At 35.4% G+C, this 13,529-nt stretch overlaps 1 protein-coding gene across 7 annotated transcripts in view; it reads left to right on the top strand.

Annotated features, from left to right (window-relative positions):
- The window catches only part of NT5C3A (5'-nucleotidase, cytosolic IIIA), a 28,823-nt gene extending 16,116 nt beyond the window's left edge, over positions 1-12,707 (top strand). For 2 of the 7 annotated variants that reach the window (XM_037382875.1, XM_037382873.1), the window contains exons 2-10: positions 109-215; positions 7,047-7,145; positions 7,586-7,655; positions 8,360-8,406; positions 8,813-8,898; positions 9,158-9,247; positions 10,485-10,647; positions 11,128-11,328; positions 12,060-12,707. In XM_037382875.1, coding sequence (XP_037238772.1) covers positions 114-215; positions 7,047-7,145; positions 7,586-7,655; positions 8,360-8,406; positions 8,813-8,898; positions 9,158-9,247; positions 10,485-10,647; positions 11,128-11,328; positions 12,060-12,161 — 960 coding nt within the window. In that variant the 5' untranslated portion in view covers positions 109-113 and the 3' untranslated portion in view covers positions 12,162-12,707. Of the gene's footprint in view, positions 1-107; positions 216-2,764; positions 2,856-7,046; positions 7,146-7,585; positions 7,656-8,359; positions 8,407-8,812; positions 8,899-9,157; positions 9,248-10,484; positions 10,648-11,127; positions 11,329-12,059 lie in introns of those variants that run through there. The other 5 variants (XM_037382874.1, XM_037382879.1, XM_037382876.1 and 2 more) reach the window with 4 other exon arrangements.
- The last annotated feature ends 822 nt before the right edge of the window (positions 12,708-13,529 follow it).

Here is a 13,529-nt window from a genome sequence, read left to right as displayed (position 1 = left end):
GCTATGCACCATGCATGTCTGCGTTTATTTCTATACAGCAGAAATAGCAAAGATCATATAATATAGCAGACCAATTCTTAAAAGGATTTGGTTGGTTTCTGTTGGCAGCCTGCATGCGAGCCCTGCGTCTCTGGACTCTGCTTGCCACCTATGCTGTTGCAGTAGGACAAAATCAAGGACAGAAGAATCAGGAGTGCCCTAAGCTCAACGCACAGGTACTCTCCTTTAAAAGCACAAGAGGAAATGCTATTGTCATATTTTCTGTGAAAGCTGTCTATCCAGATTTTTTTATATTTTTTTCCCAAATTAAATAAAAGAATCTAGCACATTAAATGCAAAAATATGTAAATAATTAAACAAAATAAACCAGGAAAAATTATTTTTAGTACGCATCCTATTCCATTTCTTAAAATAGCTCAGGTAGTGAAACCACTTCCAGTTATTTCATATAACCTGTGCTGGGTATCTGGTTTTGCAGCATGTTATCAAGCAACTGTGAAAATACTCACATATTCTGTTGTTTCATTTCCATAATAACATTTGCCTATGTACTTTTTAGATAAGTAGTCCTAAGGCCATGTCTTGATAAAACTACCAAAAGAGTAATTTGGTAAGGATTTCTTACCATATATGAGTTTACATCATACGAATATAAAACATACTATGCTTTTGGTTTGGGGAATTATAGAGTAATAAATCTTTGTCCTGAGCTCAGGTTATGCTAGCAGACTGCACGATCACTAGCGCAGTGCTCCTGACTAGCTGCACATAATGGAGTGACTGATGTGATTACACTCGTGTCAAGTAGCTTTTAATGTTCCTGTCTAAAAGATAAGCCTATGAACAGCTGGGGCTGCTAAGAGAAACCTCTAAAACACGGACCCAAATTCAAATTGTCTGAATTAAAACCCATCTTGCCTTATACATAAATGAGCATAAATGTAGCTATAAAGGATCATATACAGATGGAGGAAAAGATAGGCACACACTCTCATTCTGTGTTTTTTGTTGCGGCTCCCCTGCTTCTTGCAACTCAAACATTGTAAATAGCAGAAGTTACATGAAGAAGCTTGCATGTTTTTGAAAAGTTTTGGTGAGCTTTGTTTCCTAGAACAAGTCAATGAAAGTAATGCTCTTTAATAATAGCAAAAAGAAAAAGGAGGCGGAAAACGAGATGTAAATGTTAAGGAGTGTGCCCCTTTTCCTTATCATTTCACCAGACTCTTTCCTTCAGCCACCAAGAACACCAAAACCAATTTTCTGTAGCTTGCCAGGGCCTCAAATTTCTCCGCTATCACTGATGCCATGCCATGCCTTTTTTGGTACATGGCCAGAAGTAAGTCTATGTGATAGCTAGCCTCAGACCTTGGAATTGGGCACCTGCAGTTCCCAAAATAATTGTAATTTATTCTTGATTTATATGCTTTTACCTGAAAGACTAGAAAAAAAATGTACAAATATTTGAATCCTATCCGGTTTATCACTTCGATTTGCATTTTCCTTGTTTAGAAATAACATTAATAGTTCCCTCTCCTTGCCAGCCCACCCTTGTGCATCCTCTGTATCAAAAGTTAATAGGCATGGAACCTAGTCTAGTCTTAAGGCAGGTTTACCAACAAAGTAGGAAAAAAACAAATTGTATGGTAATTAAATTCACATACTGTCAATAGTATTACATCTATTTCTTATTCATTGTCTTAATCACTTTTATGACATTATGGTCATCTGAAGATTTGTGGAATATTTTTTACACATTTGTAAGTGTGAGAACAGTTATTATTCAGAATTACTGACAGCTAAGAAACTACTCTATCAATCATTGAGAATTATAGAGAAGTTCCCTTAAAATTTTACCCACACGTAATGCAGGGTGTTTTTTGAGCAGACTACCCTTTGCAAAATAAGAAAACTTTGTATTTGCCAAGTAGTATAGGTTTACAGGGTATCAGTATAAAAATACTTTGCCCCACTTTTTTATGTCCTCGGTCAAAGCATTACTTGACAGATTTATGATGATAGCCTCTTATATTTTTAGTTATTACTAGTAATATTTCAGACTGTGTATCTAGATTTGATTGTGAAATGAGACACATCTCCATGTAGTTAAGGCAGCAAGTCATTCATCAGCTCATCCTTGCCAACTTAAAATTATATATCTATATATAAAAATATAGATATATAAATAAGATAGTGAAAACAACAGAAGGTCCCACAGTCATCCTTTATACGAAGTTTCCTTTTTTGAAGGAATAATTGAACATTATTTTTTATTTTTTTCTATTTTTTGATTTTTTAATCTTAGGGACTTATGTTGTTTTACTGGGTAGGGGGAGAGAAGTAACTGCTCTACCTCCAGCACTCAATAGATTCAAAAGTTCAGGATAATCTTAACTCCAGAATAACACCTTGTGCACACAGTTATTAATTCTCTAGGATAACTGATTGGAAATACCTTCTATGGCAGCTGTGAATTCACTTAGATATATTTTAGCAATTATCACCAAGTCTTGTTTTATAATGAGTTTGACACAGCATGCACTTAGATATATGCTGTCTCAAATACTAAGAAAACTATATATATAGGCAGCACCCAGACACAACATAAAAGCAGCTCTGTTTGCACTCCTGCTATCCAATTGTATATAAGAAATTTTATTTCAAAACTAGAATTCAATATGGTCTTTACAGTAAATACTTTTCCTCTTTATTTAACCCAGCTACACAATTGCATGTCTCACGTACTAAATAGACTTGTAATTTTCAGAACTGTCCTTGTGGTAAATGACCCATTCTGTGGTTTGTAGGACTGGGGGATTTCCAAACCTGCGTGAATCCATTACTGTTCATTCATCAAGGTATGACTATAAAATTGTTAGCTACAAAATGATTTTCTACATCCTTATTCAGTTACCTGCTATCACACAAACAGCAGATTTTTTTTCCTTTTCATAATTCCAATTAAGATCAACCTTTACTATAATATTTTTCAGTTTTGTTCTTGCTTCTCTTTGAAGGCTTCTTAAAAATGTCAGAAACTAGAAACTTTAATGTATTTGTAGTCAATGTGTATGTGAACCACAAGTTACCTTTGGGAGTTGTCATCTTTTAACATATGTTTTGAAAGAGATACTGGCCTCTGAGCTATCTCAGTACCATACAGACTCCCGTGGTAAGAAAGCAAAACTCTTCTTACACTTTTATAAAATGACAGAATAAGTAAGGGCACTTAAGTCATTCCATCTGGTGTACTTTCAGATACCACAATGAATATGAATTCCTTTTCTGTATGTATTCTGTGTTCCGTTTAGTTCTGTGAGTAGAAGCCCCTTGCTCTGAGAAGCTTTCTTGCCTTTGTTAGGTGCTATGGAGACTTCTGTTTGGCTGTTTCTCCATATGTGTTCTTCCCAGTCAACTGGTGCATACTCAGTTGATTCCTAGAACTTTCTCAAACAATTAATAGAAACACAAATCAAATTGGGTGAACTTTTCTTATTAGCATTTTTTCACTCTTTGTTCTTTCATCTGTCTTATCAGTTCTTTCCAACTTGAATCTGCTTGTCTCTTTCAACTCTGAAGAGTGGCAAATATGCCACAAAAAACCCAACGGCTAGACTGGGCAGAAGCATAAGACACTGAAAGAAAGTTTGCCAGAAGAGTGGTGACTTCTTATTAGACAGTTTCATTTACTTCTAATATAATAATGATTTAGCCTACCTAAAAGAATTGCTACTTAATGTTCAGTTGCAAATATGAATACAAGGAATCAGTGGTGGAGACAGTGGCTATTTCAATCAACCTTATTTTCCCTGATGCTTAATCAGATGCCATATCCTTAGTGAAGGTTTGGTTTTGCCTATTAAAGTGCCTGTGAGATTGAAACTGTCTGAATCACGCTCACTGCAGAAGACTTTTTTTTTCCCCCCTAAATTACGATACTCTTCAACTGACATCAATTCTTGTGTAAAAATGAAAGATGTATTAGAAACGAAAGAAACTTTAAAACTGATCTTGAGTAGGAGTGCCAGTTTACAACATCAAAACAGGAAACTTTCATCATACTTAGAATCTTAAGCAATGTATTGTTTAACATCAGTGTTTTTCCTCAGGTTGTTTCAGAAACCTACAAAAAGCCTCAGTCTGAAATAAAACAGCAGCAAGCAATCCAGCTTTCCTCATACGGTCTCTCTAGATCTCTCTGCATCTCTCCCAACATCTGGTCTGTTTAAATCAGTTATATTAGGAAGTCTGTTGCTTAGTACCTAAGTAAACCAAATAATGTTTAAACTACTTCTTACAAAAGCACACATTTAGATTTCACTTTGTTTAATTTTTGCATTCCAAGTCTAAAAATACACATATCATTTTCCTCCTGAAAGTCAAAGGAATTAGTCGATTTACAATGAAAAAATTACAAAACAGAGTCAAACTGCTTTGTATCTCCTTATAGAGAAAAAATGCTATATACCCAGCAAATAAGTGGTAAGGTTACTTTTGTTTACCAGCACTGTATAACATATAAAATACCATAATACACCTTTAAAGAGTTGCAAATTGTTGATACTTTATTTTGTGACTCTAGATCTGCTGATAATTGTGAATAAATAGTTATAAATACTTCAGGAATGTATTTCTCAAAAGACTAGGGATTTTTTTTCTAGGGATATTTTTCAGAATTTTTGTTTTTTGTTAATGCTCATTAGCTTTCTCAATGATTCTCATCCTGGGATGTAGCTGATAGTTGGGAGCAAATCCTGATTTTTTCAAAAAAACCCTTTTTTGAATTTGCTGTGCTAATAAAAGTAGCAAGGCACTGCAACCACATAGGAGGAACTACCGTTACAGAAAATGCCTTTGCCACAGAATGACAAAGGAAAACCTTAAATCTTCCAAACTAAGTTAAATGAATCCAGTTTGTTTCTTATGAGACTTGCAAAGCACAATAGTAGTAAATACCCTATCATGACTTTAGAATTTTGGCAAGATGTTCTGGTACAGTCAAAAGTTTTTGGATCGGTAGAAAACCTTGGCAAATTATCAGTTACTCATGGTTGGGGTTTTAGAAGCATTTCTGTTTCCTGTTTTGATTTGTGTCTTTGAGGGTAGCAGCCAGAAAGTAGCAGTAAACACACCAGGTATTAGAATTACTTGTTACATTGAAAAATAGGAGCACTGATGTAGAAGAAAAGATACAGTGCAGCAAAGACTAAATGTAAAATTTAGCAATTTGTGCAACTACCTGTTTCTGCCTAGGAGTAGTTTTGAAGAACATTTGGTAATTACCAACTGATTTTGAATCATTATCGCCCAGTACTGCTAACAAAGTAGGTGTATTCAAATGTGTATGCGCAAGTAGCCCTTCAGCTGAGGTCTTTTCAGAGCAGAGACCCTACACCCACAGTTCTGGTTGCTGTGTTTCAAGAATGATATTGTCAGAGGTTTAGAAAATTGTGCTTTGCAAAAGAAAATTGAAGAAACTGGGGTTGTTTAGTTCAGGAAGAAGGGAAAAACATCCAGTGGGCACCTGTGAAAAAGCTTTCCACCAAGCTGAACGATCTAAAACTGCAGTAAGGAAGGTTAAATAGAGATTAAGCAAACTTTGCTGAATAAAGATAGTTGAACACTAAAATACACGGTTGAGGGAAGTGAGGAATATGGGAGCGGGAGCTTTGCAGAATGGGTTACACAAGTATCTGCTGAGAGCGACATAGCTGTAATAGTTTGCTCCTACCCGAGGGCAGAGCGGACTAGAGCTGATATTTAAAGGTATCTCTGGCTCCTTTTTTTTCCCTGACACACAAACATCTTTTCCATTCCAAAATCATGTGTTTAGAAGACTTTAAAATGTCATCTTTTTCTTAAATGGTAAGATAATTGCAATTTGACTGCAAGTAGGTTGTTATTAATAAACAAAAGGCTTAGTAGCATCACGAGCAGGAAGAAAGAGTGTTCTGTGACTTATTAAAAAGTGGTGAGATGAGAACTCTGGTTCCAGAAATGTCTCTGGAAATAGAAGCTACTTTATTATCATTATTACTATTATTATTTATATTAATTATCTCATTACAGCAGAGATTACATGCTAGGTATAAGAAAAGGAAAACTGAATGTGAAAAATTTAATTCCTAGCACTTCATTTCTGAAGTTCTATTTACAGAAAGTAAAATTTACTCCTCTTTACATGCCCGATACCTTTGCGTAAGGAGGAGTACATATGTGATTACAAAGGAAGGAAATACATATTAAATTGGGAAATTTCTGTCAATAAATAGCTCTTTTACCATTTCTACAAGGTTGAAAAGAAACTTTTAGAGTAAGCAAAGGCTTGGAGGGAAGCATGTTGTTTGGGGTGGGGTGGGGTGGTTGTGGGTTTGGTTTTTTTCTTTTTTTTTTACCAGATTCAGGATTTATTATAATATTCAAGAAACAATCTTCATTCAAAAGGAATATGTGGTGTAATAACGTGTTATTTCAAGTGTGCAATTGTATGTATTCAAAATAGGTAATGGAAAATGATGTACTGGCTAGGGAGGAGGAATTACTATATGGCCTTGTATTGGAGTACTCAGCTGACGCAGGCAGCATTCTCAACAAAGCAACAGGTGTCTAAAATCAGCCTATGTTCTTCATTTATGCCAAAACTTTATGGTCATATTAATTGCAGAAAAAGCTAGTTTTAAGGTTCACCATCTCCCAGTGACCTACTTGAACCACAAGGTGATCCCATATATCCTATTTCTGTATATCTCCCTTATTTCCTACAAATACGCATTATCTTTTCTGTGGGTGTCAGCTTATTGAATAATTTTATACTAGGAAAGGAAATGAAAACAGATGTTGAAAGCAAACAGAACTGTATGCAGTCATCAGTTAACATATCCAGAGTATTTTCCATTTCTTCTAACTCTTAACTTGCCCTCCTGTCCTGAGCATATCTTGATGTTACATGAAGCTTTATAGATGCAGAGCTTCCAATCTGATGGATAGCAGATATTCCCTAGGAAGTTTTCCTCTAAGTATATTTCTGTCTTTGTTCTTACTCTTCATAGATGCCAGAATTTCAGAAGAAGACTGTCCATATTAAGGACCCAGGGAGAGTAGAGGAGATTATTTGTGGCCTCATCAAAGGCGGAGCTGCCAAACTTCAGGTAAAGATAGGAGGTGTAACCAGTTTGGAATGAAAGCAATCCTGTGATTGTTGCTCTGTGCCAAAAAAAATGTAAGAATATATAACAGAAGCCAGCCTTCAAGAAATCTCGAAAACTTAAACATGTTAACTCTTTTAATAGCCCTTGTTGATTCACCTGTAATTCAGCCAGACACTAATTAAGTAAATTATGTAAACATACAAGCTTAGTAACTTCAGGAAATATTCTGACCAAAGGAATTAGAGAAATGGTTTTGTTAGAAAACAAGTTATTCTTATGGGATATGCTAGCTTACATTACAGTAGTTTAAGAGAATAGGGAAATTTCTGTGACACATGCTACTCAGCTGCAACTATTGTTGATCATTCAGAATTTCTAGCCATTCTTTATTTTGTCCCTCTGTGTTGTAAGACAGTTTTGCTTTTTCTTTCCTTAAATAGATTATTACAGATTTTGATATGACATTAAGTAGATTTTCCTACAATGGAAAAAGATGTCCAACTTGTCATAGTGAGTACTTTTTTTTTTTTTAATACCAATTGGTTTGTTCACTCCTTTTAGTTTTTCCTGGATTTTAATTTTCTACCCAATTTATTCCCTAATATGTGCGATTTTATATCGACTTGTTACCTAATCTGTACATCTAATGAAGAAGTATTCTATTTACTGTCTATGTGTGGGTTTATGTATATATATTTTAATTACAATCTGTGTGAATTCAAATCAAATAAATTGTCATTCACAATTAAACAAGTTCTGAACTATAAGGTGTTGATAGTTAGACATGATAGGGTTGACTTCTTGTTTTTAAGAGGCCATAGTAATCCTGATGCCTGCAAGATCGAGATAGTAAACTACTCGGAATACTTGACATTTTTATCCTGTAGCCTTTTAGAACAAACAAAGGGAAACCATTTACTAATGAAGTGGGTACCCTAAAACACATAGGATGCCTCTTGATGATTTCAGAAACATTTAAATCTCAAGAAATAGATACAAGAGCTTGTAAATGAGCTTTTAATTCAGAGATGAGGGGAAGGACATCTTCATGCTTAAGAAAAATGTGCCTTTTACTGGTTGATGGTAAGAAAAGTTCTGAGGAAACATAGTGGTACGTCACAAAACATTGTCATTATGTCATTTACAGTGTCGTAGTGCAAAGTAAAAGAAATATAACATCTTGTTTAACGCTTTTTTTTTTTTCACGCCCCCAGACATCATTGATAACTCTAAGCTCATCACAGAGGACTGTCGGAAAAAGGTAAACAGAAAACCTACTAGCTGTTTAGTTTGTTTTACAGGCAACTGTTGTTATTCCCTGGCTGTATTGGGTGTTGAATTACTCGGCACAACAAGACAAGGGATACTTTCAAATCTTTAAGAAGCTCTCTCTCTCTGAGCTTTGTCGCTGACTGCACGACATCCCATCACTAACAGAAGTTAACAGAATTATTTGTATTCTTGATAGTAGCATAGTTCAGCTTAACCGCATCCACTTTTTCTTCTTAGCTATATTTAAAAGCTTGTTCTTTGTTCAAAGAGCATTTCTGATTCTATTCTATCTAAACAATGTAATCAGCACTAAGAAGGTTATTTTGATTGGTTAGATCAAATACCAAGTGTTATTTTGCAAAAATATGTTAAACATCTGGTGTTTTTTCCTTCAGTTATTGCAGCTGAAAGAAACCTATTATGCTATTGAAATTGATCCATCTCTCACTATTGAAGAAAAATATCCATATATGGTAGAATGGTAAGAAACACCTCCCATCTTCAAATTGTGCTAAGATTAGATTTAATAACTTTTTACAAGCAAATTAGTGGCAGTAATTAGCTTTTAGCTAACGCATTAACTGAATTAATCTCTTAAAGTGTTGTGCAACAACTGATTTTGCTTTGCTGTTAACTTGAGTGAGCAAGAATTAACCGTACAGGATGCTTTTAATCATGAGATTTAATGAAAGATTAATCTTAATAAGTAAATTTCAACCCCTTTTTTGTTTATATTCTAGGTACAATAAATCTCATGCACTACTTATTGAACAAGGCTTACAAAAGGATAAATTTGCAGAAATTGTGAGGGAATCTGATGTTATGCTGAAGTAAGTTCTTTTTGATTTGAGTGATGCTGTTTTGGAACCTTTTCTGTAGATTCTTACTGGGCATTGCAGGGAGGGAAGGAGGGAGAAAAAAGAAAAGGGGGGGGAAAAAGCCCAAACCAACGTGTTCCTGGGAATGTGACACCTTAATCTTGGAACACAGTGAGCTTTTCATGCTCCCACTTTATTGATATGTTGTAGCTAAATGCCTACAACAATCACACTGTATAAACTAGAGGACTGAAACTTTTATTTTCAGTCCCATCTCTAGTAGCTTCATTACCATAGGCTTTCATCCACTTGAAATTGCACTGGTGACACTTCTTTTTTTAAGGGGAATGTAGACTTCAACTTTGTTCCTTTGAAGAATGTTCCTTGTAATAGTTTTATCTGAGATTAAAACACAGCAACTTGAGGAATACGTTTCATATGTTTTATTAAGTATCATTCTTCCTCTATGGCTAAAGGCAAGTTTAAAAGCCAGCAAAATCCTTGCTTGAAAATTGTCTCTAAACTTTGGAGTGGTGAAACGGGATGTTAGAACTTAACTTACAGAAGTGTTTGCTTATCATACGAGATAAATTCTTACATTTTGCAAAACTGTTTGAAAGTCCATGTGGGTTGAAACTTCATTCCCAGGCTAGAATTCCCTCAAAAATGTTCATAATTTTTTTTAAAATATGCAAATTTCTACCAATCAATGTCTGTGTGGAGAAAGTATATAGAGATAATATTATCTTGTTCCTGGAATACTATACATAGTTTTGATTGTGTTCTGAAAAGCAACAACAGATGTTTTGAGGATTTTAAAAAAATAAATTTTATTTGATGGTAATAACTCCACAGAAAGGCCAATATTTAAGCAAGTAAAATTGAAAGGAGATGTACAGCCTCATAGTAGCTGGAGAGAATTCTACTGGTTGCTTCCTTGTTCTGGGGTGTTTAGGGAGAGTGAAACATTTTTAAATCTTCAAAACATGATTAGAAGTTTTTGGGGAAAAAATTGTCCAGACCAAGATCAAGCAGCTCAATGCAGCAGTTTCTTGTTAAAACTACATGCCTTGTGTTAGGTTGGTGGTTCTTGCTAATCTTTTCAGGTGAGGTAAAAGAAAGAAAGTGAAGTGCTCAGGGAAAAGTTAACTCTCTTTTCCAAAGATGATGTGAGTATCTTCTGAAAACTTGGACTTCACTTTGCGTTCTTTATTTGAGGTTTGGTTTGTATTTACATTCTGTGTTGCAGAGAAGGATATGAGAACTTCTTTGATAAGCTCAGTGAACATAATATTCCTGTGTTCATATTTTCTGCTGGGCTTGGGGACATTCTTGAGGAAGTTATCCACCAGGCTGGGGTCTACCATTCTAATGTCAAAGTGGTTTCCAATTTCATGGATTTTGATGAAAACGTACGTATGAACTAACACATTTGTATCAAACAAGAATGTTTTGTGATATTTAGTAGCCATTTATATATACTACAAGATGAACATTTTAATGAAACATATGTAGCCATCTATCCAGCCTCATAGAAAATTAGAGAATTGCATACGCAGCACTTTCCCAGGCAAAAAGAAAAAAACAAGCAGAAGATAACAGTTCAAACACTGTTAGTATGGTGTGACTAAGACACCATTAATTTCCTTTAATGACAACCTCATACTCAGCCCAGTGCAGCGCTACTCCTCCTTCAAGCAGGGAGGATCGCTGTCTGTCTAGTCTTAACGATGCTATTATTCATTTCGTTATTTAACAGTAATTGAACTAATATTGAACTATGTAATCTCTAATGATGAACAAGATAAACAGCAGTATCACCTATTTCATTCTAGATTCTATCTTGTCTATATGATACTAGAAATAACTTCAACGTTGTTTTTTTTTAATAGGGAATATTAAAAGGATTTAAAGGAGAATTGATTCATGTTTACAACAAACACGATGGTGCCTTGAAGAATACAGAGTACTTCAAACAACTGAAAGACAACAGTAATATCATACTGCTGGGTGATTCTCAAGGAGACTTGAGCATGGCAGATGGAGTAGCGAACGTTGAACATATTCTTAAGATTGGCTATCTCAATGATAAAGTAAGTAGTCTTATAAAACCTTGTAGACTTTGAGTAAAACATTGTGAGTTAGAAACAGGTTTGTTATAGTAAGCTTCAGATATCAAACCAAGTGTCTGACCCTTACTTGTTTTGAGATTTCAAACATTTTTCATGGATTTCTTGCCTCAAGTTTTTTCTAAACATAAGCTACAAAAACACAAATATAAACAGCTTTGGGTTTTGTATTGAACTACTTCTGAAAAGGTATTTTGTTGCGAAGTAAAATTCAGAGGCTAGAGAAATTAATTCTCAAATTCCTGTGGCTCCTCCTCCTTCTTTCAATACTGGATTGGTAATTGAGCAAAATTATAATCTTCCAAGTAACAAATTTAGGCAGTCTTCTCCCCCCACCCCCACCCCATCTCTTTTGAGGTGACACAGAACTGATCATTTGCTAAGGTACAAGGCACATCTGTTTGCATTCAGTTTTCTGTTTCTCTCTGCCTTTCAGGAAGCTGAGGAAATAGCTTTTCTTTCAGTAGGTGTGAGATCATGGCATAAACATGGAGTATCATACCCTGGAATGCACACACTTATGTCAGGCCACTCCTACTCTGTCACCCTGTGGAATTCATTCATAAGAGCGATACATATTTGCATTGCTCATTCCTTGCATTTGGTGGAAAGACGGGGCAATATTTTAATGACAAAAAGTCTTTCAATAGTTAATTCTATAACTAAATGTGTCTCTTTATCCTTTCTGCAATTAGGTAGATGAGCTTTTGGAAAAATACATGGACTCTTATGATATTGTCTTGGTGAAAGATGAATCCCTGGAAGTTGCCAACTCCATTCTACAGAAAATCCTGTAAATTGCAGTCTCAAGTCACTCCATTCCTTCCAGGAGGCAACTGGACAGAAGAGCACACATGTGCTATCTTAGATGTGTTTATTACTCATTTACAGAACTGTTTAATTTAAAACTTTTATTTTCATTTTGGTATTTTGAAATATAGGCAGTATCCATTGTCGATTAGAAGCTCCTTTTACTGCTGTTATGCTGTTCTTTATTGTCTCACACTCCTGTTATAACTAGATTTAAATTGGATTTATAGATGTGATAAACTGCTGCTGATGGCATACTATGGTTCACTGTCTTTTAATCAGGAATTTCAGAAAACGTGGCTATTTTGTAAAATTGAAGACGTAAACATTCTGTGAATAAGCAGCATACACATTTGTGTTGCCTTTTTAAAGAAGATATTTCAGTCTCAGCTGTGCTTTGAAGGATCTTACTCATATGCTACAGACTTTCACAGAAGTTTTTCATATATATATTTTTCTGCAAGTAAAAAGGCTTTATTCACCCAGTTCAGGCAAAGTGTTTCTTCTTAACAGATTTTTGTATGAGTACAAAATATTCTGTATCCTTACTGTTTCTTTATTTTCTGCAGAATGGAAAGAATGTTTTAAAGTAGTATATCTGAGGTAAAGTTTCTCATCTTTGTAACGAGGTAGTTTCACCAGCTAATAGTACACAGCTGTAACTTCAGTGCCTTTTCAGATCTTATTTTATACACTACTCCACTTCTAGCCTGCAGTTTCATGTCAAAGCTAGCATGGCTTATCTCAAATAATTTCTCTTGGAATTCTCAGTGAGTTGCTCCAGGCACTGAAAATCAAAACAAAGCTACATCTTAATCTTGGATTTTTAAAAGCTGACTTAGCAAGAAAACTTGATGCAAGATGGCTACCAGCCCCATGCCTCAGAGGCACTTAAGGGACACCTCTCCAGACCGGCTTTAGGTCACATTCCCACTCTCTGCAAATTGCAAGCACCAGTATCGGCATAGCATCAAGCTCTTCTAGCTTCGTTATACAAGTCCTCTCTGTTTAAACACCTACAGGATCTTTACGGAATCACAGAATAGTTTGGGTAGGAAGGGACCGTTAAAGGTCATCTAATCCAAGCCCCCTGCCATGGGCAGGGACATCTACTAAACCAGGTTGCTTACAACCCCATCCAAACTGGCCTTGAATGTTTTCAGGGATGGGGCACCTACCGCCTCTTTGGGCAACCTGTTCTGGTGTTTCACCACCCTCATCATAAAAAAATCCTTCTGAAAGTATTTCCCGTGTACTGAACACACTACAATACCACTCAGCATCACGTACAGAAAGATACAGTTTATATAGCCGCAGCTTCGTAACTTCTCCTGCCAACATATCAAAGTAAGCTT

This window comes from Falco rusticolus, chromosome 4 (genome assembly GCF_015220075.1).
Source record: "Falco rusticolus isolate bFalRus1 chromosome 4, bFalRus1.pri, whole genome shotgun sequence".
Classification (NCBI taxonomy): domain Eukaryota; kingdom Metazoa; phylum Chordata; class Aves; order Falconiformes; family Falconidae; genus Falco; species Falco rusticolus.
Note: the sequence above shows the minus strand (reverse complement) of the source record. Positions and strands in the feature narration are given on the sequence as shown.